General features: G+C 41.9%; 1 protein-coding gene across 1 annotated transcript; it reads right to left on the minus strand.

Annotated features, from left to right (window-relative positions):
* Positions 1-468: 468 nt before the first annotated feature.
* Positions 469-25,635, minus strand: atrx (ATRX chromatin remodeler). The gene is made up of 34 exons (XM_028415619.1): positions 25,434-25,635; positions 23,692-23,753; positions 23,551-23,600; positions 23,349-23,467; positions 23,175-23,255; positions 22,986-23,095; positions 22,822-22,889; positions 20,488-22,406; positions 20,325-20,397; positions 19,823-19,953; positions 19,561-19,734; positions 19,351-19,462; positions 19,064-19,163; positions 18,626-18,805; positions 18,306-18,447; positions 18,087-18,196; positions 17,693-17,839; positions 17,438-17,615; positions 16,776-16,913; positions 16,481-16,656; positions 16,280-16,397; positions 15,094-15,224; positions 14,747-14,841; positions 14,477-14,616; positions 13,789-13,939; positions 12,896-12,996; positions 12,021-12,129; positions 11,742-11,919; positions 11,404-11,595; positions 5,399-5,548; positions 3,578-3,694; positions 2,777-2,872; positions 2,562-2,690; positions 469-2,046 (listed from the first exon to the last, which is right to left on the minus strand). Exons 2-34 carry the CDS (start codon positions 23,746-23,748, stop codon positions 1,822-1,824), a joined length of 5,997 nt encoding a protein of 1,998 aa, XP_028271420.1. The 5' UTR covers positions 23,749-23,753; positions 25,434-25,635; the 3' UTR covers positions 469-1,821.
* Between the last annotated feature and the right edge of the window lie 1,915 nt (positions 25,636-27,550).

A 27,550-nucleotide genomic window follows, 5' to 3' on the forward strand; every position in this document is an offset into this window, starting at 1 on the left:
CATTTTTGCAACAGCTGCAGCTTCTTCCACTATGTAACCAAGATGGCGACCATAACAGATGAGAAATGTCAGTCATCCGAGTAACACAACGCAGGCTGCCATGTTTCACATGCAGTTTAAACTCAAAAAATGTAAATAAAGACATTGAATATTAGACAAATTAACTTACCTAAGTTTAGCAGTTTAGCTTCTTGCCATCATCATTGAATGATCCTTTCATAACTGGATGTTGTTCCTCACAGGTTCAAACTGTTGTTGTTCCACCTGGCTGCAGACTACATCTTCAAAATCCCAAGAAATGCATGATTTATGTATTTAACTCAAACCGAAGCCTGCAAGCATAATCCACCAAATTATTTTTGTACAGTTTCCAGATTGATAAACTACATTTATTGTCTTACCACCTACGATTATGAATTCAGGTAAAATCTTTCAGTCTTTAAAAAACCCACACACAAACACAGGAGGTGATCATCCTTTTGGTCACTTTAATAAATGTTATATTAAATACTTATCAAGATAATAGCAGATCAAATTCCTGGCAAATGATGTTGGTGTATTTGCTAACATAAGAACATTCTTCGAGGAGGGCAATTTAACAAAAAAAAACAAACAACAAATCTCTACATTTATGGAATACACCTTGTGCAAACACAGGAGTTGACCGGAGGCAACAGGCGTCTCTTCAAGAGAAATGTTCATATTTCTCATGTTTAACCAGCTACACCAGTTTAGGCATTTTTAAAAGCAAGAATGTGCCAACGTAGAGAAAAAGTAGTCTGGGGGGCCTGTCTGGTGAGACTACAGTGTCCATATTAGCATTTCTCACAAAGCAATCGCACACATCAGCCAGATATAATAACATTTCCAGCCTTTACTCTTTCTGTCAACTGCATCATAAGTACAACACTTTAAAAGTTTAAAGACAAGTAAAGAGCAAAGTTTTGGGCCCTGTGAAACCCAGCTGACCTGGCTGTGCTTTATGAGACCCTGTCACTCACCCAGGTCTGGGATTAACAAAAGTGGAAATCAAACAATGAACAGGACGCACAGTGCTATGCTAGACAACACGTGACAATGAGAAAGATGTCACAAAAAGGTCATAGGAACCGGCAGGCAGTGAACAACACAAGCATTCCATTAACATGTTCAGCAACAACTAATGTAAACATTTAAAAGCATAATAGAAAAGATTCTCAACAAATCTTTACAGAGATTTTTTTAGGAAATGAATATAAGGCCATTTTTTTCTTAGCAGTTTCTTCTTTCTCCCAAAAAGAGCAGGACTTTGCAGCACCAACAAGCCGTCTGCTTTGATAGATAGTGGCGGAGGAATCTACTGGGCCTAATAGTCACGTAGAGCTTTACATTACAGAGTCCTGTCACCAATGATACTGGTCCCACTCAGGTGTACTTAGGCATTTAAAACTGTATAAAAACTGAGTTCAACTAATAAGGAAACCCTTTTTTAAGGAGAAAACAATACAATGCTCAAAAGCATTGGGGGTAGAACTTGTCCTTAAATACATGAAAAATGAAGAAGATATAGAACTTGAATAACATTAAGGCTGTATATACATTTATTCTGTTGAAATCTCTAACAGATTTTCACACAGTCATTTATACATTAAACACTACCACCCCTCAGTGAGTTTTAAAATAATGGACTGGGAGTCTGTCCCACTTGAGCCCTGTGGACAGCAGTCCTGTCTTAAAACTACTCCACCCTCTGCTTTTGAGCTGTTTGGGGTCTCACGGTGCGTTTGTTACAGAGACTTGGACCATTGGAAGCAAGCTGAGGGGGGAGTGAGTGCTTCCGATCTACAGGCCCTTAGAGGGGCCCGGATTCTTGTCCATGGCTTGATGAGCACCAAGACCATGGAGCTGCTGATAAAGCCCAAGCAGGTCCATCTGGCTGAGCCTGTTGCCTCCCATCATGCCGTTCTGCAAAACCAGCTGGTTCAAGTAGCTTGCTTGGTTCGCCATGGCCAGCTGCTGCTCCTGCACCTTCCTGTTGGTAAGCAGCTTCTGCACGAACATCATCAGCTGGGCAGACACAAACAGAGACACAAATATTACCACAAAGATTTACAAGATCTGAGCAATCAAGAACTCAAAAGAGAACCACAAATATACAAACATTGAAAACAGGGCGTGACAAAATTCATCAACAATGGAAGAAGTCTGATAAGGTGTATAATTTGACAATAACTTGGCTAATGAAAAAAAAACAATTTGAATCCAGTGACTCAGGTCAAAAAACAGGTATACAATAGTCCTGGAAGTGTTTTGCCACACGTCTGTCTAACCAATCGACTCATTTTTCACTAGAATAAGCTCTGCTCCTTTACGGAACAGTACAGTTAACGCTAAAATAAAGATCAATAAAGCAGAGTAGTGTCTAAGAAAAGACAAATCCTGCTGCTTCAGTGGCCTATTTTGAATTTTGAAGATGAACTGCTTCAGAAAGCACAGGGTAACATACTGAAGACGATTACATAATAATGTATACTGAATTAGATTTGACTGTTCTGAATGAACCAGCATGTTTCCACTCTTACCCTCTGCTGATTGGTCAGAACCTCCCTGTAAATGGCCTCCCTGCGCTTTAGCTCCAGCTCCATGCTGGTCTGCCGTTGCAGAGCTATGGCCTGGACCTGGTTCTCTGTCAGTGCCGGGTTCTCCCTCCACTGTAAAAAGAGGTGACAAGTTGTAGATGCCCTAACTCATTCAAAATAATGACGAATATGTCGAATATATCATTTTTGACACTCACCACTGTGGAGATTGTGTCTTCCAGTGACTCCCGTCCTAAGGTTTTCAAAGCATTCGTAGCGTCAATGACTTTCTGCCGTCCCTGGTTTATGAGATCCTGAAGAAATATGGAAAGGAAAATAAACATGGGCACAAATACATAACTGTGGTATTTACTACACTGCTGATGATCCTAAAGGGGTTGAATACTTTTTGAAAGGTCAAAGGTACCACTCATAGTGATAAACCAGTAGTGAATTATCTCAACCTGTGCTGCTCCACAGAAACTCTTTCATCTAATTTAGTTTTTACAGCTCGCATATTTACTGCATTGTTCACCACTTCCAGGAACTACCAACAAAAAGCTGCCACTGATTAACTCCAGCACCAAATATCAGACCAATAGCAAAATTTACATAAATCAGGTAGCCAGAAACATGAAACCAAACAAATGCTAATTCTGCTCCATGTGTGAGCAGACAATGTTTTCGCAACATCACTTTGACACTGACCTCTAAGATCTGCCGTTTGCTGCTGAATGTGATGATTACAATAATGTAAGAAGTCATGCAGTGTTTCTCATTCAAAGGCTGGTGTCTGTCTGTCCTCTCCCTCACTCACGGTGTATTAATAGTCACTCTCCCAGACGTATAGCATTATGAGAGTGTTTGGTGGAGAATCACGGCAGAGCTGAGCTTGTCTGCTACTAGACTGTTGTCACAATTAGCAGTGGGGTCTGAGGAATGCGGGGCGCCGTGCTGTGGGGGAAGGAGAGGGGGGGAAGTATGAGGCGAGAGAGGGGCATGTGAAGCTCATTACTTACCTCCAGCTGCTGGTTGCTCATGGAAGCCAAAGCTGCCATGTTGTACGAGATATAGTTTGAGGTACCCATGTCCGTAGGAGCATATACTGTCTGGTAGTTGGTCCTCATGGACAGGCCCTGAGAGATCAAAGGCAGAGAAAGAGGTGCTGATTAGACAGGGAATAAGAGCCAAAAGTGCCGACAAACAATCATTGTGGTTGACCAGAGAGGACCTCGTCTTTAGTCATCTTACCAATGCTTTCACCTTTTCACAAATGTTCTGCAGGAGAAACAAGTCTGCCTGCTCCTGTAGTATTAAACGTGTGTGCGAGAGTAGTGACCTGAGGTAAACAGGCTTGTCCCAGTAAACGCCAGCAGGATGCCGATGTTTGTATGTAATTGAGTCTCTGCTGCAGATGGTTTTCCCGTGCCCTGTAATCTGGCCATCCGGTATGTAGGGGTGGGTGTGTACGTTTGTCTGTGTGTGTGTGTGTGTTGGGGGGCCAGCAGGGGTCTTTGGACCTGGTCAGAGACAGGTGTGCAAACCTAAACAGCACAAAAACCTCAAAACAACCACAAAAACCACAACACACGACTCTGCGTGCACACACTGCGTGCTCATCACTTTGGCCATTAACAGCAGCCATTCTTGAACTTCAGCTGCTCTCTCAGATGTTCTGCAGCTATCATACACCTTCACACAGACTCTACACAAAATCTAGACTCCAACATTCAGCTTCTGTAATACAAGTTTATGGCATGAGCCTCACTAAGCTTTGTACCAAGCTGAGGTCATCCCACTGAGACCGAGGGCTCCTGGATTCAGTTTCATTTTGGGCATCTGATCATGTTCTCAGTTTTTCCCATATCCACAGTTGCAAATCTGATATTCATACCCATTGCTTTTCCTGGACACGACTTGCCAACACTTAAGTTGTGAAGACATAAGCAGAGGTTGGGTTACGTTCCAGTTGTCTTACAAACAAAGCACCAAGTATACAACTTGAACATGTGGACGAAAAGTGACCGTTTCTGCATCTTCACTGGAAGATAGTTTGCAGTGATGTGAACACAATTGTAATCCTCACATTTGACCTCAGCAACACTGTTTTTCCTGCGACTGGGAACCCTCTGTTCTCTTGAAAAGCAGAAGAGCCTGGAGGGAAAAGCCGCTTAAGACACAGAGGGCAGAGGAGGGAGAGTGTGTTGGAAAAATAATCATTAGGGTGAATTAGAATCTAGGATTACACGGGGGGAGAGGAGACCTGCTCCTGCTCTCTAACAACATCGCCCCCCTTCCATACACTTCTCTAAATAAACCTTACTAATTGTCCCACAAGAAAGGAGAGGGAAGTGGCGGAAAGATGTGTGTGTATGTGTGTGTCCCTGTACTTACATTAAATACCACTGACACTACTTCGACAGCCTCAGTGATTTGTATAGCAGATCTCTAACCTGATAGGCCAAAATGACCATCAATGCAATAGGGAGAGGCCCTGTGATCTGCTTACTCTAGGTGATGAAAGGATTAGACAGATCCAAAATTAACTTACACCTTGACGAAATTATAAAGCTAACCTAGCACTTTGACGTCAGCGCCATGTGCGATGTTTAAACACGTAGCAATAAAGTGCACATGGCCCCCTCTAAATCGCATCTACGATGTCAGCACTACTGGTCTGTGCCAGTGTAGCAGACTACATAATGTGTGTAAACAAAGTCATCTTTTTGTGATGAAAAGATTCTGAAAGATAAGGAGCACTTGGCTTGTAAGTAGCTATAATCATGCAACTGATTACAAATATTTGCCCAAATTGTCTGTGCGTCTTTGTCCTTGCCTACCTTTTTCTCTGCTTCATACTCGGCCCAAGCAGCCTTTCGATCCTCCTCGCTCAGGGCCTCCTCCTCCTTGTGGTCCAACAGGGAGTCGTGTTCATGGTAACACACAATCTGATCCTTATTGCTCTGCAGAATCTCAGCCAGGATCGGATCCTACAGGAGAGAAGACGACAACAACACAGGAAGGGTCAAGAGTCGACATCGGGTGACTGGGTGCCATTTCTAACTGTTGGGTTCTCCCCACCAACCCAGCGGAGGCAAGAACAGGAGAACAAAAGTAGGAAATGAGAAGACGAAGAGCTTCTCACTTGGCTTATTGTGCTGCCAATGATGTCACAATGTGATGTTGTCATATCATGAGTATTGGCAATTCCACATCACATTGGCAATGTAAATGTTGAAATAAGACTGTAATTTTTTATTGCTACTAATTACAAAACATTTGAAGCACCATGTTTAAAATTCAGCAATAACACCCTTAGAGGGTTTTATTTTATTAGAAATGTGCATCCATGTTTTTTAAAATATTTTTATTAATAGTCACCAGCAATGAGATAACAGGCCTGCCCCTAAATAATCGCTTATATCACAACTTCTGACACTACTTAGCAGTTAGATTGCCAATAACAAACAAAGAGACCAGGGATCTGCACTGAATCCAGACTTTGCACTGTTCTAGCCAGCAGCTTACCATTCTGTATTCATTTTGGAAACCACAGCACTAATTAGCATGTGTTCAAATGTCAAACAATATAAATGGGTCAACAGGGCCTGAACACACAATTCTAGCCATCATCATTGACAAAAACAATGTGGACAGTAAGTTTTACTCAAGAAAATAAACACATAAATTCTGTTTTTGGGGGCTCTTGTTTCCATGGCTACTTTGTTATTGTAAACAATACCTGAGAAAAATTAAGAGAGTTGGGCCAGGCTGCACAAATGTGGTTTAAATTACTTTCTGCTGCAGGTTTGCTTTTCTTTGTCTCGACTTAGCTTTACATTAAACTGGAACTTTGCAATCTGGAAACAATGTCATACAGAAGTTGCATCATTTACCTGCGGGCCAATTCACAGAGGGGCTGCACTCTCCTACCCTGCCCTCCTCTGTCTCACTTTGAGACTTTGAATAGTGACAATGGGTGTGAAGGTGCAAACAAAATTAATCATAGATGTCAATGGTATTAGAGAGAGAAAAAATAAACAGAACAGAAATGTTAAACTATGAAATTTGGCAGTGATTGCAACCCTGTATTGAATAAACAGAAAATAAACACCAGTGCAGACATAGTGAAACTGGATCCATCAAAGGGGGAAAAGATGTCTGTGGGAAAACTACACACAGCCTACTTTTTTAGGCACTGCACAACCATAGAGTGACAATGTGGCTGAAACAGGTATGAGCAGAATGGGACAGACAGCTTCTCCCTCAGCCTCTTGCACGCAGATCCTGGACCCAACTTTGCTCCTCATTGACATGTGTTTATGTTTCCCAGCCATCACACTCAATCAGGACAAAACCAGGCCACCCCTGAACAAGCAGACATTTCAGAGTAGCAGCACAGCCAGAGATTCAGCTGCTGCTTTACTCTCTAATTAGGACATAAAAGCACAGAAGAGCCTGTTGGCCTGACTCGGATAAAAAAAAAAAAAACACCCATCGTGGTTTGTTCTGCCAAAATAGGTGATCACAAGGTCAAATATAGGTCAGCCTTTGCTACCACAAACACTTTTAGATTGGCAGTGGTATGGATACAATACACGTTGTTATGACTTAGAGAATCTAGGAGAATACCCGACACAACATTGCTGAGGCAGACAATTGTATACATGTGACATGCAGTGGAATTTAAAGAAAATTTACAGTGGAATTTGAAAAACCCCTTAAAATATCAAATCTGGTTTCCCAAGAACTTTTAGCAGCATCTGGGAATAACTGCAATCTGCTGAGCACACAGAAAGTGTGGCATTTTTATTCAAATGTATGAAAGAGGAGCATTTCTGACTGTTGACCGATTAACGGGTCACTGGAGCTGCAGGTCAAATGACAGTACAGAAGCTCTGGTCCTCTGGAACATAGTGCATTCTGGGATACCCAAGTAATCCCCACCAGCAATGGCTCTGGGGTGGTCCGGTCCATCTCCCATCCCAGTGCGCTGTGTGTGTCCTCAGGCAGCACTAATGATTGTAGGTAACCTGACCTACACTATTGTCATCCTTATGGAGCTGCACAGGAAAGCCTATCACTTTACTGTGGGGGGAAAAAGATGCTGGGTGGGCAGATGCTCAGAGAGAAGGCAGCCAGCCACGCAACTCAACTAATTTTTTTTTGTTTCTTCCCCTTAGAGGAAACTCAATGGATAGGGAAATGATTTTTTTTTTAAAATACAAAAAAACAAAAACAAACCAGGACCTGTAAACTACTGCTTCAACTATGAAAACATTTTTTCCTATTGAAAGAACAATTTATGCCCCTTCAAAGCCAGATTCTTGTACTTGTGCATGTACATATTATGTCAATCCTGCCAGCAGTCCACAAAATGATGTAAAGCACCGCTGCAGCTCAGATCACAGAGATGAAAACTTGGGAGTCAACGTTAGTGGGCCTCCTTCAGACTTTACTACTTGGCACAGGCACCTACATGTACTTTACCAATAGATTTTAGGTGGCGGTTAACTGTAAAGGGTATGATGCAATTAAACCCCTGCTGGCATTAATAAGCCAGATTTTTTTGGCCACCTTATCAGACATTTTATTGAGCTCAGAACATTCTCGACCATGTTAACTCAATTTCCAGCAAACTAAACTGGCATTTAATGTGTTTCTAAAGTCTGTTTTCTTTTATTTCTGTCATTGCCACAACAGTAAACCTCCACTTAAACACCACACAAGAGGGATTCAATGTGAAGGAGGACAGATAAAAGTACAAGATAGAGATAAGATGGAAAATGGATGTTTAATTGAAATACAACCCGCTGCTATGTTCTCAAGTTGTCCCGTGCTTGAATGTATTCAAATGCCTGCCAGAAACTGCTTTTGACGCACATGTGCGTTAGCCATAGCAACCGAGAAGGCTGAGACAGGATCCCGACAGCAGGAATGCAAGCGTCTGAGATATTTGTAATACCTAAACATAGCCAGTCAAAACTCTCTGGCCCAGCTGCACACCAATGATACACATAACTCCAGTGGCCTGCTCTAAACAGTTTTTCTGCAGAAATGCTCTTAACTGCACCACTGTGGCTGACATCAGGGGGTCAGTCCTGCTCCTCAGAACCACATTGTATTTACACCCTCCAGGCCCAGCATACAAGGCCACAGGTTTATCTAGGTGTCAGACAATTAAAGAAACAAAATCTTGGGGGGGGGGGGGGGGGGGGTCACAAGAAGTCAATAAGGTTAAATTGTAGAACTGAAGCGGATATAACAAAACTATATTAATCAGTTTCAGCTAAATAAGGTACCGTAAGCTACAAAAAGCAGGTGTTTCTCAAAGTATTTTACTGCCTTCAAAGAGTAAAGCTGCCAAAATACCCAAACTCTTCACCTGATACTGCATGAGGTGAACAATTTTAACAACTGTCTGAGCCAATCACTGCATATGCAATCTCTACAGAGTTTCTGCAGATCAGAATGCAGTAAATGATAGTCAATGGCGCCTCTTGTTTTTTTAATCACCTACAACTCGGCTTCTTGCTGTTACTACCATTAGTGCTCTCTCCACCTGCAGTACAACAAGCTCGGGCATGTTGTCTGAAAGCTGTCAAAAAGCATTCTGGGAAATATAAGAAACCACTTACCCAGGTAGAAATTAAGAGGGCTAGCAGATGATGTGTATGCCACAGAGAAATTTACAACACTGGCATCACAAATAACTCCAACCTGCTGATATAATGCTTTAAGAGTATTCAAAGGAGGATTTTCCTTTAAGGTCAAAGCAGCTTCCTACCGCTAATGAGACAACCATGGTGTGGTTTATTGCTCCAGTCTGCTCTTGTCTACACCGTTGTTCCAGTGTAGCCTGCCCACGGCCTTTAAGCGTTCCTTTGATAGACTAATGGTCAGTCCAGCCATCACCTGCTGCGAGCACATACATTGAGGCATGCCTACAGCATGCCAGCTTGACCAGCAGTGCACCATGCAACAGCATCTGCAGAGAACACAGTAGACTTGTATAAAGATGTCCAAAGAACACCACCACAACTTCTAATGGTGCAAGTGGTAGCATGTCAGAGCAGTGTGATGAGCAGGAAGTAGGTAAGAGTGTCTCTGAATAGCAGGTGGGGGACTCAAAATCTCATGTCTGGCCTGCAAGGCCCTTCTTTGTCATTAGCTGTTAGGTGCACCCACTTCCTTTGACTCCAATTAGTTTTCTGAAGAGCAGGGAGACATCTTTAAAGGGGGGGGGGGGTAAATAATGGCCTTTCTTCATGCAAGGGTAGAAAAAAAACAACTTTACTGAGCTTGCTTTAGAAGTACACATTTGGAGGCAACAGATGGTCACAAGGATGGAAGGGATGATGGCAAGGGGTAATTATGAACAGGGACATGTGAGTGGGGGGTGACTAAGGCCAATTGAGACAAGAGTAGAATCAAAGGCTGGACATGAGATGAGGCTGGTGCAGGTAAAAACAAGCAAAAGATGAGAGAGCAGCCTCTTAAGCAAGAATATCTGTGGCCTGTGTGACCTGTAAAAACCACATATCCCACTGTGAACAGTGGAGGGCAAGAAGTTCAAAATTCAGTCTGCTGTGGCTGGAGTCCTTCTCTCCTTCTGTTGGCCGAAAGTGATGGAGGGTGTCTGACTCATCTTCACATCATTCCAGACAGCAAATTCCTTCCATAATACTACAGTCCTGCTGCCACATCATAGTTAACCCCCTGGCCAAAACAGGTCAGCTTGTTAAAGAGCTTGTCAGCCTCTCCATCTTTAATACTGTGTCAAATAAATGTTACAGGGCTCATTAAATATCATACACATCTAACAGGCCGCAGCTCAATGAACACATCTTTCCTCTTTAAATCTCCAACTGTGCTCCGCTACACTAAGTAGGCTATTCTAGATTTAAAATAATATGGAGGGTGAGAGCTTTGATATCAGCTGCCCACAGAGTGGATTCACACTTCTCCTACCTGTTAATACCCTATAAGTGGACACCAATATCTAATTCTTGTGACAATGTAAATTAAAAGCAGATTCTCCATAAAGATGAAGTGAAAGGGCTGTTGACTGTCCAATAAAAAAGCAAGCCTGCTAAACATACAGTGTTTCTTTTATCTATTCTGTTTACAGATGTCTGCAGATTAACCTTGGTCAAACCAAAACAAAGAGCAAAAAACACTTAAGAAACACATTTGAATAAACCCTGAGACTGCAAAAAAGGAAAGGGTGGGAGTAATTCAAAGGATCAACAGAGAAGTAAAAGGCATCAAGAAATGAATGAAAAAAAGAGTGCAGGTTTACAGCAGGGCAGCAGCAGTGTTGCAATGAGAAGACTATTTAGTAAATAGCAGTAAACAGACAGATCAGTGCAGCTGTGCTGAACTGGATGGCCTATGTAAGGGCTGCATGTTCTTATTAAACCCCAGGGGGGCCAAACAGTGACACAGCACCTGCATTAAGATGAGAAGAGCCGAGCGCAGGATTATGAAACAAGAAGAAATAGAAAGATCCCAGAAAGGGCAAGTACGATACAAGCTGGCACTATGTCTAAGTAAAAGTTTATCGCTGTGCTAAACTTCAAAAGGAAGAACATACTACTCACTGCTAGTTTGGAAAAACAAGCTTGGCATTTAAAATGGCATTCTGTGCCATGTCTGTTGAAGTAAAAAAACATTTTACTACTGATAATAGGCTTTAGCCTGCTTTTCTGCATTTCCTTTAGTGATTTAAGAAAACCATGAAATCTTTGTCAATTACATGTCTAATTTGTACTAAATTTCATTTTTAAAAAGATGAGTGGCTCAGCATCAAAACACAATATTAATACAGTTTATGAATGTTTACCTTAGGCAGCACAGGTGTGGCTTTCTTGCTCTTCTTCCCTGAGGGATCATCCAACAAATCAGGCTCAAAGGTGTAGAGTTCAGCCAGCTCATTCATCGTGAAGTGTCGCTCAATCTGCTGCTGGTCCACAACCCGGAATGACAGAGACTGTTTGGTTACCTGTCGCTCATAAATTTTCTCCTCCATTGTGCCCTGAAAGAAAAAACTCCAGATTAAGTCGCGCCCCAGAACTCCACTATGCTTGCTGTAGTTGCAGAAAGATAATTTAGCAGGAATTTATAACAGTAGTTTCGCTACAGTTTAATGTTACTAATCAATTTAAAATGTACACAACTCACCTGGGCCAGGAACCTGTACACATAGACGGGTTTAACCTGACCAAATCGGTACACCCTGAATATACTCTGGACGTCATAGGAGGGGTTCCAGGAGGCATCAAAGATGATGACTCTGTTTGCTGCCACCAAGTTGATTCCAAGTGAACCAGCTCGTGTTGAAATGAGAAACAAACGCCCCCTGTGTGGGAAAGAGGCACAGAAAGCTTCAATAAATATTATGTGATTTAGGATTATCGACATCAACAGATCTCATAGTTTCATATATTGAAGGCACATCACCTTGTGTTACTGGTGTCATTAAAGTCTTCAGCCCACTTCTTCCTAGTGGTGGCGCTGGTTGAGCCATCCAAGCGATAGTAGTCAATGTTCCTGAACCACTTGCCTTCACCTTCACAAACACATTTAAACACATTTCACAGTTAAAAACTCATGCTCTGGCCATTTGTCACCATCGATGCTTCCAACAATCCTTCAAATGCACACTTGTCACTATCAGCTGGGCCTTTTCCCTGTCAGAAGGACTTAGTATTAGCAGAAAGCAAATAGATGGCTGTGTTGGTTAGAGGCCAGCCGTGTTTAGCCTTCAAGATGCCCCCCCCCCTCCTCCGTCCCAACCACCCTTCATAACCAACATTTCAGTATGTTTCCAATTACGGCACTGTGATCTTTTCATTACAAATTACAAACCCTTGAGCAAACATTTTTTGTGGAATAAAAAGTCAAGGTCTAATCATTTTCAAAATGAAAGCAAAAACAGCTGCTGAAGTTTAATTAGGAACATGACCTTACACCAGCGGCAATGTGTATGTGTGTGCCTGTGTGTGTTTAAAGGTAATAAGCACAGCAGCGAGTACACGAATACATGTTACATGTGGGAGAGACTGTCTCCTGCTTCTTTGTGAAAGTACCTCAGCCTTCTGCTTCATACACAGTTTAGTCAGTTTGAAAAGTTCAGTGCAAAACCACAAAAATGAACACTAAGACACCTCCAGGGCTCTTCAGTCGCAGCCAGTGGCTGACTAAACATTGCCTGGTATTTTTAGCCCATCATGAATCCAAGAGAAGACTAAAATTAGAATGTTAAAATGGAAGCTGATCACAAAAAACAATACAAGACCATCGAAACATCACTGTGTAAAAACACAAAAACACACCTTTGTAAGGAGAGATTTTCTCTTCATCTTGAGCTCTGCTAGCAAGCTCTAGGAAATCCTCAATCAGATCCAGAGAAATGAGAGATTGACTGAACACCAACCTAAGGGCAAACAAAAACACAGTGATGTCACCAAACACTTTCCAGCAATACTGACAAACCAATACAAACCACTCTACAGGTTCACAGATACACTTACTAGGGGTGGAACGGTTCACTAAATCCACGGTTCGGTTCGTATCACGGTTCTGAGTTCACGGTTTTCGGTTCGGTTCACATTGTTGAGGATTTTTCTACTTTTTAACACTCTGGAAATACCAGATGAGCATAAAATACATAGCCTATTTATCCAACATTCAACATATTTAAGAATCGGTTCATTGTTTCCCCTATGATTATATCAGGTCAAGTCAATCTCATTTCTTTTTAATTTCTATATAGCACCAGATCATAACAGAAGCCATTTAAGATAACCTTTCCTATAGAACAGGTCTACACCTTGTTCTTTTGTTAAACAATTTCTGTCTCTGCATGGTTGTGTGTTTACAATTTAGCGCTGCTGTCTGCGCACAGAGGCCAGATGTGCGTTGAGGCGGGGGAGGATCTCACAGTCGCTGCTTGTCGCGGACAGTAGTCTGACTGCAGAATGATTTCACGTCAGTCTCCAAAAGTCACCAGAGAAAATCACTAGTTGCTTTTGATTAAAAAAGTTTGGAAAGCCGCCAAATGTAGCCAGAGAGGTGCCAACACTCATCTCCATACTGTGGTAAAAACGCCTCTCTGTATTGCTTGATGCACATGTCCAGAACCGAACAGAACACGCGCCCCGAACCGAAACACGTGTACCGAACGGTTTGGATTTTTTTCCTGAACCGTCCCACCCCTAACACTTACACTTTATCTTCTACTTCCTCTGCCATGCGCAGGATCTCAAAGAGGAGCACCATCTTCCCAGAGTGCTCCAGGATCTCAGCGTCGGGCTCAGTGACAAACTCCTTGTGCCAGTCAGCAGTGGGGCTCCCTGGTGCTGAACCAGAGGGCCGAGCTGTTGGTGAAACACAAGTCAGTGCAGCATCATGACAACAACGCTTTAACAGACATCAAACTTCACCATTACATGTTTTTCTGTTGCAAGGAAACTGGAAGAATGTCCAAATACTACTACTAAATAACGCTCCTGTGTACTTTCCACCATTATGGAAATAATTTAATGACTCTGTTGTGACTGTCCGGAGAGTCACCAGTCATAACCACAACAAAACCATGCATGAATTAGACTAAATAAAATCTTAAAACATTAGAATAAACCACTATTGTTGCCAACAAGTAGTCCAGGAAGCCGTCAGTCTTTTGCTGAAAGTCAACAATAAATTGATATTTTTCTTACAATCTAGGAACAAAAACTGATCTTGTAATAATTAGGCTGGCTTCAGAATAACACATGGAAAGAAGCACTAAAAGACCTTTTTCAAAGATTAGTGAGAATTTTAAAACACTCCAGATTTTCCCAGACAAACAGCTCTAGCCTGTCTTTTAATCAAGCCAGCTGCTGAAAATGCTCCTGTAAGTATTGCTGACTTACGTTCCTCTACAGGCTCTGCTCTGTTTCGACCCCCTCCATTATTGCCACGAGAGCTAGTGTTCCACTCCTTGATGACCTCCACATCATCACTGTCCGAGTCATCAGATCCCTTCTTTTTTCCCTTTCCTTGCTTCTTTTTCCTACATTAGGAAGGAGGCACACCAGAGGAGACAGGGTCAGCGAGAATAACAGATGTGAAACAGAAAAGGGCAGATAAATGAGGTCATGTGTGTATAAATGCAGAATAAAAAATAGAAAATCTCAGTTTACTTTTTAATCTTCTCGTCCTCAGAGGTCAGACTCATGGAGGATTCTTCTGTTTCTGAAGCAATGAACTCCTCCATACTGTCCTCATCGAAGTAACCCTGTGATAAAAGTGCACTTCTATGAGGCTTGAATGTGCAATGATATAGGTCAACCAAACACAGCTGGATTATGGGTAGCAGAAATGATGCATAAGGAGAAATTCAGCTGCAGTAGCAATATGTGTGTATGACCTGTCAGCAGTACATTTCTATTGTTTTCCCACAGTGTGTTTGTGTGATTGGTGCCAATGCATTCCCAGTTTTTTTGCTTAGCATTTAGTGTGGTTTAGTCTCGTCTTCTTGCAGCCCTACCCTGTTTTCTTTACTGATGTAGTCCAGCTGAAGGCACCAGGGATGGGTCCAGATTCTGCTGAGCATCTGGAAATCCTGGAAGAGTTTGGTCCCTGCGCGGCCTCGGCCCCCCTCCAAAGCATTCCCCACACCTGCACGCAAGGGAAAGCGCATGAGAAGAAAGATTGATGTGTGTTTGCATTAGGTACCTGACAGCATGCTCTTAATTTAAATACATATGATTTGGGGGCAGAAGACATAAAAATCTAATGTCAACCAGTTGCAGCAAATGAAAAAAAAGACACAAACAGGTTTAACTGACTTGATGTCTAATCTTAGTCCTGTTCAATCTGTTGCTTCCAAAAGTGAAAAGAATTCGCTGACATTCATGTCCGCCTGCAGTGACCTGAAGAGGTCATGTGTTACTGTGGGTCCAGACACTGAAGCGAAAGGAGTGAACATTCATGGCCATTCCCACTTTACAGACTGACCTGTGGTCCAAAGACACCAGAGTGGAGGTTTAGGCGCCATAATCACAAAATCAGCACTGTGCACTGTGCACAACCTGGCCTAATGAGCCACAGCACATACCACCAGCCGCCCCCCTGCCCCACTCCACCACTCCTGTTCTTACATACCAGCACTTCTGTTCTTTGTTTTTGGTTTTGGTGTAAGACCTGTGGCCCCTACTCCCTCTAAATTTCTGTCCCTTTCCTTTATGCCCCCACATCCCTCCCTTTTACCCCACACCCTCTGTTCCCTCTCTCCCAGAGCTCTTCATTAGGGAGACGTGGGAAACTGGGCTTAAACCCTGCCTGCGGCACAGTGCCAGCTGCCACTCTTACACACACACACACACACAAAAAGGAGGAAAGTCCACTAAACGACTTAACAATGTACCACGAAAAAGTGAGAGACCAGAAAGGCCTTCCATTTATCTTAAAACCTTGTCTGAGTAAATGACATGAAGTAAATTGAGCACTTTCAAGAGAAACAGGACTCAAGAGGATTTAGCCCAGTCCTAGACCATGCATGCTTTCCAGTAGAATTCACAATTTAATTTTGTTTTAGTGTAAGCATGGGCCACATCTTAACACTGGAAAAGCCCTGCTAGCAGACCCTTAAGACCTTCCTGCTGCAAACACCATGAGATCTGTACAGTTTGAAACAAGCAAGTAGCACTAATGGACAACAGATCTGTTCTTACCTGTGAAATGCTCCAGGTAGTATCTGTATAGTTTGCACTGAATAGGAGTCACCCTAATTGACAACACATACTCGTGTTTGGGAGGCAGAAACTTTGTAAGTGCTGTGTAATCTTTTCTCTGTGGGAAGAAGAAATAAATAGTTTTCTTTAGAAGGCTAAAAATAAGGAGGTCAAAGAGAAGCTGAACCAGTCATTTTTTACCTGGACACAGCCAGCGAGCATCTCATAGAGAATGTGAGCTCTCTTCTTCATGATGCGGACATCGTGCATTGTTGAGTCGGCACACTGGCCATTCTGGATGGGGTTAATGAACCGGTTCCTGAACTCCTTAACTGACCCAAGCAGGTTTTCCTTGATGAAGGTCACCATGCAGTGGTCTGGTAAGACAAGAATTAGAAGTACAACAAGTGATTCTTTGCACTGTACAAACCAGGTTATGTATGACATCACATTTAATGGCATTTTTCTTAAAAAAGTCTTTCTAGAAAAATCTCACATTCAACAAGGTTGTTTTGGAGAGGTGTCCCAGTCAGCACCACCCTCCTCCTCGTCCTGATAGAGTTCATCGCTTTGGACACAGCAGATGCCTCATTCTTCAGGATATGACCTTCATCACAGATCACCAAATCTGGACCTATTGGAAATGAACATGCAAGCTATTAAACACAGTTGAAAGGTTTGGCCAACATAATAGCACATGCCATGTCATTTCAACAGTTAAGACGAACAACAATTCTAAGAAAATTCTTATAAAAAGGATTGCTGATACATCGATGAGGAAAAGATTTACTGGCTTAATATTTTAGCATCATTTTAAGAATGACTTTATTCTGTAAAACCTGAATGATGACGACTACAATGAACACTTAGGTTATCCCTGTCAGAGTGTTGAAAAAAAGCCTAAAAAAGCTTAAAGTCTGTGGGTCTGGCAGGGATTTTCAGTGCTTGTATGAAATGTCCTTACTGGTTTTCTAATCTACCAATAATAGGGTGTTTTGTTTTTCCAAAAATAAAAAAAAAAATATGTAAAGTTAGCAATTTGTAGAAAACCGTAGTACATGCATTATTTTAATCATTTGCTTTTGCAAACAAATTTTGACTTGAGTTGAAATAATAAGAGCTGTAACAGCCCAGGCTACAAGGTGACGAAACACTTGCCTGGATCAACTAGAGTCTTCTGAAAGACCTCTTTGAGTTTCTTGCTCTTGATGTTCCTGCCCTGCGTCAGGTTTCGGTACATCTCGTAGCCAATGATCATGACGCCGCCCATCTCTTCCCATCGCTGGAGGGCATATGCTCGTTCCTGAGGCCTCTTCACCGTGGCCAGCTCAGTCACCTGTAAAACACACTGGGGGTCATTATGCTGGCAGCCACACTTGCACAACTGAAGAAGACTGAAAGGTTTCAACTTACCTCTAAACTCTCATCATCCTTCATTCCTACTTGCCACTTTTCAAACTCATTGAGCCAGTTGAGGACAGTATTCAGGGGACAAACCACCAGCGCTGTGGTGAAGTTGAGCTTCTCACAGAGTAGCAATGTATGAAGAAATGTCACCACCTACAGGGCAAATTGATAACTGCAGTATGTAAGTATGTAAGTGATATCAGCTTAAAGGACACTTATCTTCTTCTTAGGACATGGCCAGATCCTAAGATGTGGCCTGTGCTTACACTGAAACAAAATTGTGAATTCTACAGAAAAGCATGCATGGTCTAGGACTGGGCAAAATCCTCTGGAGTCTACTACAGTTATACACAAAGTCGTTACAGCTGTTTTTTTTGTTGTTGGTTTGGGTTTTTTTTACCTGCAGAGTTTTTCCCAGGCCCATGCAGTGAGCGAGGATGCAGCCAGAGCCAGCAGACTTCTCAATCTTTTTCACAGATTCACAGCAGCAGTCCCACATAAACTGCACCCCTAACACAACACACAAAGGCAGAGGGTTCATTTAGAGCACCCAGGATTGATTGGCCAATACAGTTAACAGACACAAATGTTTTAACAGCTGAATTCACTTTGCCCCTACCATCAACCTGGTGAGGTTTGAGCTTCGTAACAAGGTTCCTGTGCACCTGCACCAACGGCTCTTTAGTCTCTTCATCCTCATCCAGCACCAGTTTGGTCGTGATGGGGCAGGTTACCTGGGAAGACTCCTCCACCACAATCACCTAAAGAGGATTTAAGAGAGTGAAAAAAAATGTTAAGCTGCAGTATCAGTTCATGGTGTGCCTAACATTTAGTGGCAAATTATTAATTACATCCTTGTTCAATATTGTAGTCAGTTTTCAAAAAAGCAGGGTTACCCGTGATCCACTAAATAGCACATTTACAGTTTGTTTTTTTTACCTCTCTAAGTTTCTTCCGCAGCGCCTCTCTCTCAGCAATACGTTTCCTCCTATCCTCCTCCTCTTTCAGAGCATCTCTAGTCTCTGTCCTCAGCTTGTCATCCTTCAGGATTTTGCGGATCTTTTTTCGGCCTTTGCGCTTGTCTCCATCTGGGTCATCATCATCATCTTCCTCTCCACTCTGTGGAAATGAAAGTCAAAGTTCAGCCCTCTGATCTTTAGCCCTAAGGAAATAAATTTACTTCCTATCATCAGTAGCCAAGCAACCCATTTGTGCCCTCGATAATCTTCACACACTCCAGGGGGGGGGAGTTCAAATAACATTTTATGCGTCATGCATGACTTGACTAGTCAACTTTATGTGGGTCCAACTCCTCCACCCAGTAACGCTGCCATGGGGAAAAAACTAACAGGGACAGTTCAGCTGCATTTAAAACACCTTCTCATTGCTGGAAGAGGAGTCCTGAACTTTGATCCTGCGTCGCTTCTTTTTCTGCTTGTAGCTTCTCTGTTTTTCATCATCCTTCTTCTTTGAAGATCTAAAGACACAAAACAGACTTTAAGAAATAGCAGCACCAGATTGATGCAGATCCCTTCCAGTTAGGGATTGAGTAGTTGTAGTAAGTACACAGACATTAAGTCCTTAATTAAAAACTGTTAAGGTTTTGGTAATTGTTATTAAAAGTGAAATAAATCATCATCATTGATTGGATTCTTTATTCTCACCTGGTCTTTCGGCGCTTCTCATTATCTGAATGACTGACCTCCTCACTCACATCTGACCCCTGACTGGACTCTGACTTTTCAAAGTCTGAGTCTTCAGAGTCATTGCTTTCCACTGAAATTAAAAAAGAAGAAGAAAAAAAACACTAAACCACTTGAAAATCATCCGCACCCATATATTATGGCATGCAGAGCAAAGCATTCAAAACAAACCTTTGCGTCCGGACTTCTTCTTGCCTCCCTTGGTCTTCTTCTCTTTACTGTTAGCGTTCTCCTCTCCTGATTCACCCTCACTCAGTGAGAGTTTATGACGCAGCAGTTTGTGGCGTCTGCCAGACTTTTTCACATCAACATCAGAACCAGAGTCTTCTTCTGAATCCTCATCATCTTAAAAAAACACCAACAATTAGTTTGACATAATGCACAGCAAGACACACATTTTAAAAACACAGGGTATATTTAGCAAATATGTTACCTTCTTGCGCCCCCTTTTTTTCTTTTTTAACTTTACTGGAAGACTTTTCATCCTTATCAGTATCAGAGGAGCTCTCTTCTCCCGAAGAGTAGTTGGATTTTATTTGGGCGAGAAGCATTTTTTTAGCAATCCTTCACGACAAAGGAAAGGGAACAAAGACAAAACAGAAATCACACAATGACAGTAATTCTAAAAATAGTTCTAATAAAAGGCATTCATATGATGTCAACTGGAAGACAGAGAGAAATGAAAATATTGGATTTACTCCAGAAATATAGCAGATCATACAAACATCACTGTCATTACTAATAACAGTTTCTTCTCTGAGATTGTGACCGGATTAAAGGCAGGCCGCTGACAGACAACCACACTACGACATGAGCACTTTCTGACAAAAACATAGACCCGCTTGGACAAACAACTAACTGAACCTAAAAGATGTACCGGTAATCACAACTCGGCTGTCTACATGATTGGAAGAGTATCTTTGTTTGTCAAGTACCTGTTTTCTGGATCATCATCATCATCATCATCACAACCCAGAGGGACTTCCTCTTTAGCGTCCACCTCATCCCCTGCAAAAAAAAAGAATTAAGCCTCTTTTGCTGATTATTATGTTTCTATATGTTGCATTACTGCTGTTACTGCAAGTTAAAGCAAACTACCTGAAGACTGATGAAAGACTCCACTGCCTCCCATCACATTATCCTCCACAATGGGTTTGATCTTTTGTGCATCACTGTCCTCTCCAGATTCAGCTTCAGCCTGCTCCTCCTCATCCTCACTAGAGGATGACTGCAGCTTGGAGGCAGATTTGGATCCCTTTCTTTTGCACTTCTTCTCATAAGACCTTCTCCGATCAGCTGCCTTGTCTTCTGTTGAGGGTCTGTCTTGCCCTTTTGTGTCATTTTGTTTCTTTGTACGGCTAGATTTCCTCCTCGTCGTTTTACTCTTCATCTCCTCCTGATCTGAGTCTGAGGAGTCAGAGTCCTTTTGTTTCTTTTTCTTGGGTGTTTTCTTGCTTTTATTCTCTGGGTCTGAATCGGAGCTTTCAGACTTCCTTTTGCGTTTGGACAGTTTCTCTGCATCCTGCGTGGATGCGTTTTGTTTGCATGAAGTCTTTTTAGCCTTTATCGTTTCCTGTTCATCATCTGTGCTGTGGCCTTCTGCAGCTTTTTCTAACAGTATGTGAGGAACTTCATCCGAGTCAGAGTCTTCTGTCTTTTTCTCTGAATCCTTGGTCTGCTTTCCATCATGTTGTTTGGTGCTTCTGGTTTTCTTAGAGGATTTAGTCTTGCCCTTGCCATCTTCCTCAGACTCTGACTCAGAGGACTCCTTCACCTCCTCATTCTCAGCCTGCTTCCTCAAAGGTGTGGTCTTCACTCTACTTGAACGTCGGGTGGGCGGTGGACTTCCTGTCCCATCTACTTTGTCACTAACAACACTTTTCTCCACTTCACATTCCTCTTTAGAAATTTTTGCCATTCCCTCACCTTCCTCTTTGTTTTTGGACCTTGACGACCTTGACCCACAAGTAGTTACAACTGGCACAGGAGTCAGTTTGACAATGAGGTTCTTTACCTTTGGCTGGGGATTTAGGGTGTCTGCTGATTTTCCATTTGGCTTTGTATCGGTATCTCTGACAGAGTTTTTGTCAGGCTGTGAGAGCATGGTGGAATCTGAAAGACTCTCAACCATTTGAAAAAGCTCCTCGGGAACTGAAGGAGGCACAGACATGATGTCACAGTCTAAGGACATTTCATCAGCTGAAACTAATCCATCATCACAAACTTCAGATTTCACTGTCTTTTTGATTCCATCTGTTGCTGTTTGGTGATCTTTCATTTCACTTGAACTTGACTTTTCCATGTCCTGCTCATTAGGCTCATCCACGTCCATCTCTTTAGCTGTGTCAGCCTCACAAACTGTGTCGTCTGTGTGATCATTTTCTGCAGGATCTACAGCCTCGGAGCCGTTTCTCACCATATGCTGTTCTTCGTTACCATTCTGCAACTCCATGTTGAACTCAGGCTCCAGAGCTGCCTCCAAAGCACTGTGGGCTTTTTTCAAATCAGAGAGCACGGCCTTGAAGGCTTTTAAATGCCGATACCTAATAGACTTCTCTCCTTGGTCCTCAGCAGTCTGTTGGATGAACTGGATGAATGTATTGTTCAATCCAGTTGTAGTTTCAACAAGCTTTTTTGTTTTCTTTATGAGTTCTTTGGGTACTTGCAGTTTTTTGTAGGAGAACGTCATGGTCCCCGAGCCTTCACTTTGTTCTTTTCCATCAACAACTGCTTTGTTGTCTCTAGCTGCTTTGTTCTTGTGCCTCTTGCGGTCGTTGTCCTCTGTTTTATCAGTTTTCCGTTGGTTGGGTTGTTTCTCCATGTTGTCCATGATGTGATGGCATTTGGAGACCAGATCCTGGAGGGGTTCCGACCTGCAGACATAGCAGTGCCACTTGGAGTTATCATCAGTAATTTGTGACAGCTCCTTCCTGCCCAGGTTGCGTAGAATGCACTTCTTGCAGAAGGCATTGTTGCAATAGTCACAGCAGATGAGCTTGCCCCCTTCAGCACACCACCTGTGGAGAAACAAAAAATGAATTTTCAAAATCTTAACAGCACTAAAGCTCCCAAATTTCCTGCCACAATAATACACGTTTAATGTGAATTCCATATTTTACAAACACCACTGATGTTAACACCAAATCCCAAAGCTGGGGTCAAAACAACAAGGTACTGCAGCAAAAAAAAAATTCCGCACTCCTCACTGCAACATGGAATCCATGATTAATGTTTTCAGTGATCTGCAGGCTACCTATAGTTCATCTGCAGTTAAACATTGGTACCACCTTGTGGGTACATGTAAATACATGACAAAAAGGTTCACATTCTGATTACAGTTCATTACTTATTTGTGTAAAAAAAATTGTTTTAATTATGGTTTAATAATGTAATAATGTGCAGTCTACTGTTGGTTTGTGCCTAATTCTGTACCTGCACTGCTCATCCATCCCATCAGAGTCTCTGGAAATGTCATCACTTGTGTAGTAGTTGTAGCATGACTAGAAGAGAAAAAAAATAATGTAACCACTCATACATCAAGAAGTGAAATACTGAAAAAATGTCTCCATATAATGATGACCGGAATGGTTTCCTACCTTGCAAATGAGCACTTTGAGTGCAGGATGCGTGTACACAGCATTGCGCTGAAACTGGTTCACTTGTTTTCCGCAGGCAGTGCAGTTCACTTTCTTCTGCAAGGTGTCATCTATGATAAACATATCAATAACTGTACATTAACATATAATATAAACACTAAGTTCATAATTAAAGAACAAATATATTACCAGGTTTTTTCTGTTTAAAGTCCACTCTTAGCTTCATGGCACCTTTATTTTCATTCCCAGCTGGCCTCATCACTAAAGTACCTGAAGAACAAAGCAGCAGTGTCTCCACGATCAGCATCTTTTTTATAGCACCACTTTGAATAAAACCAACAAGTATCTTTATATACTTCCTACCTCTAGATGCGGTGTTATTACTGTCAGATGGATTGTCTGAAGCAGCCCCTTCATTCTCACTCTCAGCTGAGGCATCAGATTCATTCCGTCCAGTGTGCTTAGTTACAGTAGTGGGCTTTCTGCAATGAGTTAGAGTGCGGCTTCAACTTTTGAAAGCTCTTTAGACAAAAAACATAATGGCCACATTTAAAAATCTGCTTACCTCCTGCTGCGGGAAGAGGAGGGCTTGACCATTTCAACTGAGCTACCAGGCTAATGAATGCAAGAGAAACGAGATTTATTTTTATTATCTTGACAACTAAGTTTTAAAAAACAAACAGACAGACAACATGTGAGGACTTACCTCCTCTTTTTTTTCTGCCATTTGGTCTAGGTGTGATTCAGAAGAAGCCAAACTCATTTTACCTGAGGAGAAAACTGAAAATTTAGTACCGGTAGATATTGTACCTCGATGTTGACTGTGTTGTACTCAGCTCTCTGTAAAAACTTAGATTGCTTTTGATTGTTAGATTGCTTTTGTTAAGACAGCAATTAGGCAAAAAGTTTGAAGGTAATAACTTCCTGTTTTAATTTATTAATAATTCTAGTCCACACTGTGACAAAATACACAATTAGAAAATTGTGTATGGTTGATTAGCAGCCCACTATCACACCATGCTGTGAAAATGAGCTCTTGTAGACATCCTTGACAATGAGGTGGCAGATAACTGCACTACAGCCAGCGATGTGTAGTTTTCAAATTTCCAAAAAAGAAATATGACAAAAGTTCAATCCTCTAGCTTAAAACCGAGCTGCTCTAGATGCAAGAGGAGATGTACAGCTCATCTTCTTCAACCTTAGGCGCACTGACTTATTATCCTACATAAATAGTGCAAGTATTAGTTCTGTCCAGGTGCTGAGCCCTACTTGATAATGCAATGTGAGTCAAGACACAAAATAAGACAAATCAAGACAAAATACTCGTGGAAAAACAATAGGGACATAAACCGGGCTATTTAAACTTATTAATAGAACAATTTATGCATGTTTCATATGTATAATGCATTCCTATGTATTCATCTGATCAGCTCATCACACATTCAAAAATAATCAGTGACCCCAAGCATACAGTTTATGTCACTAATTTTAGGGTCAAGTGTTTTCTCCTGATAACATCTGTCAGTGCCAGCAGCCGTTTATGTTTACATAGCACAGAAACTCCATCAACACCCACACATGTCGCAAATGTACATGAAGATGAATTTTAGCACACACACATTTAGCACGGCATTAGTGTGATTATAAAACATTTACAGATTAAAATCTATGCTTCACCCACATGTGTGTATTTCTATGGATCACATCGAGACATATCCGCCGCTGTTTGTTTTGCGTCATCATAATGTGCTGATAAGATGGCTATGAGCTGCGGTGGGCTACCAGTCAGTCAAATAAAACAACAAAAAACCTTTGTCAGCCAAAACAAAAAGAGCTTACGTTTTTGCATCCGCACCTCTATTCCGATTCTTTATCCAAATCAAAGCGGTTCCATGGTTTGACCAAACAGGAAGTCCTAGCTCTCGGGGAAAACAAGTTAGGGCTTGCTAACATTAGCGGTTTTAACGGTCCCGTTAATTCAGAACTATTCCTATTCACTGGCCCACGTTGCCCTGGCAACCTCTCAATCTCGCCAGTGCATTCAAGGTCCAATGCATGGGCATGCACCGATGCATGCACAGGCCTCCCCTCCCTCTGAAGATGCCATGGCACCAGCCAGCGCGCCATCCGCAGCCTGGCACTGCCTTGTAGCATCCAAAGTAGCGACACAACAATTAGCTAGCTACAACAAAAAACAAATGAATGCACTGCATGGACAATCTTGTTTTTTAACTTATGAATACCCTTTTAAGCGTTCAGGAGCACGCATGTGTACCTCTGAATCCGCGTGTGTGCGAATTTAAACATTGCCGGCTGCGTACGCTAATTGCTAGCTTGCTAACTAGCAATAGGCTCTCATGGCCCGGCTCGCCGCTAGCGAATGTAGCACGATAATCATTACATGCAAAACTGACTTGTCCAAACAAACAGGCTAAACGGTGTTCATACCTTCTGTACGTCGTCGTCATTTCTTGACTTACAAAAAAAGCTGTTTCGTTTGTAGTACAGGTAGCCCGGCCCGATCTGAAATGTAGCTTTTCGATGGTACGGAGGCAAGATAAGCACAGAATGCCGAAACAACTCCAGTCAGGGTAGACAAAGCCAGGGGACCATCTTGCCTGGCTGTGGACGCAGTAAAATGGCGCATCTAGCCTCAATCCTGTGCGCCTTCTGATTGGCTGAGCGCTTCAGATGCCGCTCTGAGCGATCCATCGTCAGACCCGCGTATGAGTGGATGGAGAGCAGAGCAGCCGCAGATTTACTCAAGAGCACCATTATATCGGCTTCACTACAAAGCACTGAAGTATTTTGGGCAGTGTGCTTAAAGTAGATTCAATAAAAACACTCTTCATGGGGTGAAACATTTTACATTTTACTATTATTTTATAACCTACTTTTATAGGATAATGTGTATTCTGTAGACGTGGCTACTCCAACGACCACACTGACTGTTATTAAGCTTACAAAATATTACCTGAAGGTGGAGCTGATAATCAAAGTTTGGCAGCTGGAGGTGCAATAGTACAAAATACATTAGAGCAAAGTGGTGTGGGGATGTAATCATGAAAATATGTCAGTCCTCTTCCTTTTGTCTCATTATTATGAAACGACCTGTGTCCATTATGCTTCCTAACAAATTACCTGTCAACACTTTCAAAGCATTTTGATGCACCATACAGGAAAGGCAGGAGATTGCACAAGGCTCCGGCCTGGGCCTGGGGCCCTGACAAACTATTTTTCAACAACAGTGACCTTTTTATTTATTTGTTTATTTATTTATTTATCTATCATGAATGTGGCTATATTAAAGCAACTAGAGAATAAAAGCAAAAGTTTTTATTTTATTATGTGGAATGGCTGACTCAGCACTACTTTAACTGTGCTCTTAGCAAAAAGTAAATGAAAAATACTCAAGTAAAGAACAAATAAATAAAAAACAACACTGAATTAACTTCAGTTTTTTATTAAAATAATAAAATGTTGCTGTTAGATTGGTTTAACTTCATTTTGTCTGTAGGCTATTCTCTAAGAATGACAGGTGGACAGGTACTGAACCAACACCTGTTCACAGGTCTTATTGTAAAATGAAACTGAGGCTCTGAGGACTTTTTTCTGTTATTCACATTTTCCTCTTCCTAATGTGTGGGGTCGTTTCAACTAATTATTTCCTGTGTGCCCACACACTCTTCTCAGCTTGACATGTCATACAGAAAAGACAGGTATGACCATAATGATAAATATGTATGTGGCTCGTTGTCACACATCAGCTCTACTAGTACTTCTTGGATGTGCTGCATGAAGACAGAAAAGTTAGAAGAGCTGAGCTGAGTATAAATGCGTGGCCTGTGTCAGAAGCTGCAGCTCAGGAATTACCAGGTAATCTATCTTTTGCACCTAGTGGAACATATAGTAAGACAGATACGCATCATAGTGTTTATCTCCTTATTTGGCGTCTTCCACCCACTGACGTGTTGAATATTGTGGTCAGAGTGTCATCAGGAGGGCAATATAAGCTGCAACAGTTGTAACATGTATAGGAAATTCAACTTTTCAGCTCGACGTGACGGTGCTGACACACATTCTGCTTCAAAGATGAAGATCTTCGACTTCCGAATTCTCACAGTAATAGTTATGGTGGCAGTGGTGAACTGTGCAGTGTTTCACCACAATCCAGTTGAAAAGCAGCTCCTGAAGGAAATCAAAGACCAAGTCCAAAATGTGTCCAGTGAAGTGGTAAGACAACTACAAAGTACATGTTGTTTCTGTGTTTGCCTGATGACATGCTGACGTGATGTTTTCATTTAAGAACAAGACACTGATGGTGATAAGGGCATCAGGATCAAAATCACTATGTGTGGTATGTTGAAAACCCTTATTTGTGTGTGTATATATATATATATTCATATCTCTGTACACTGCATCCTTCGGTTTGGTTGGCTAATGCAATATGTGTCATATATATATATATATATATATATATATATATATTTGTGTGTGTGTGTGTGTGTTTGTAGACCTCACTTGTAATAGTTCCTTTCTTCAAACAGGATCAGTTCTTTTGCTTT

The sequence above is a fragment of the Parambassis ranga genome, chromosome 10, assembly GCF_900634625.1.
Source record: "Parambassis ranga chromosome 10, fParRan2.1, whole genome shotgun sequence".
Taxonomy (NCBI): domain Eukaryota; kingdom Metazoa; phylum Chordata; class Actinopteri; family Ambassidae; genus Parambassis; species Parambassis ranga.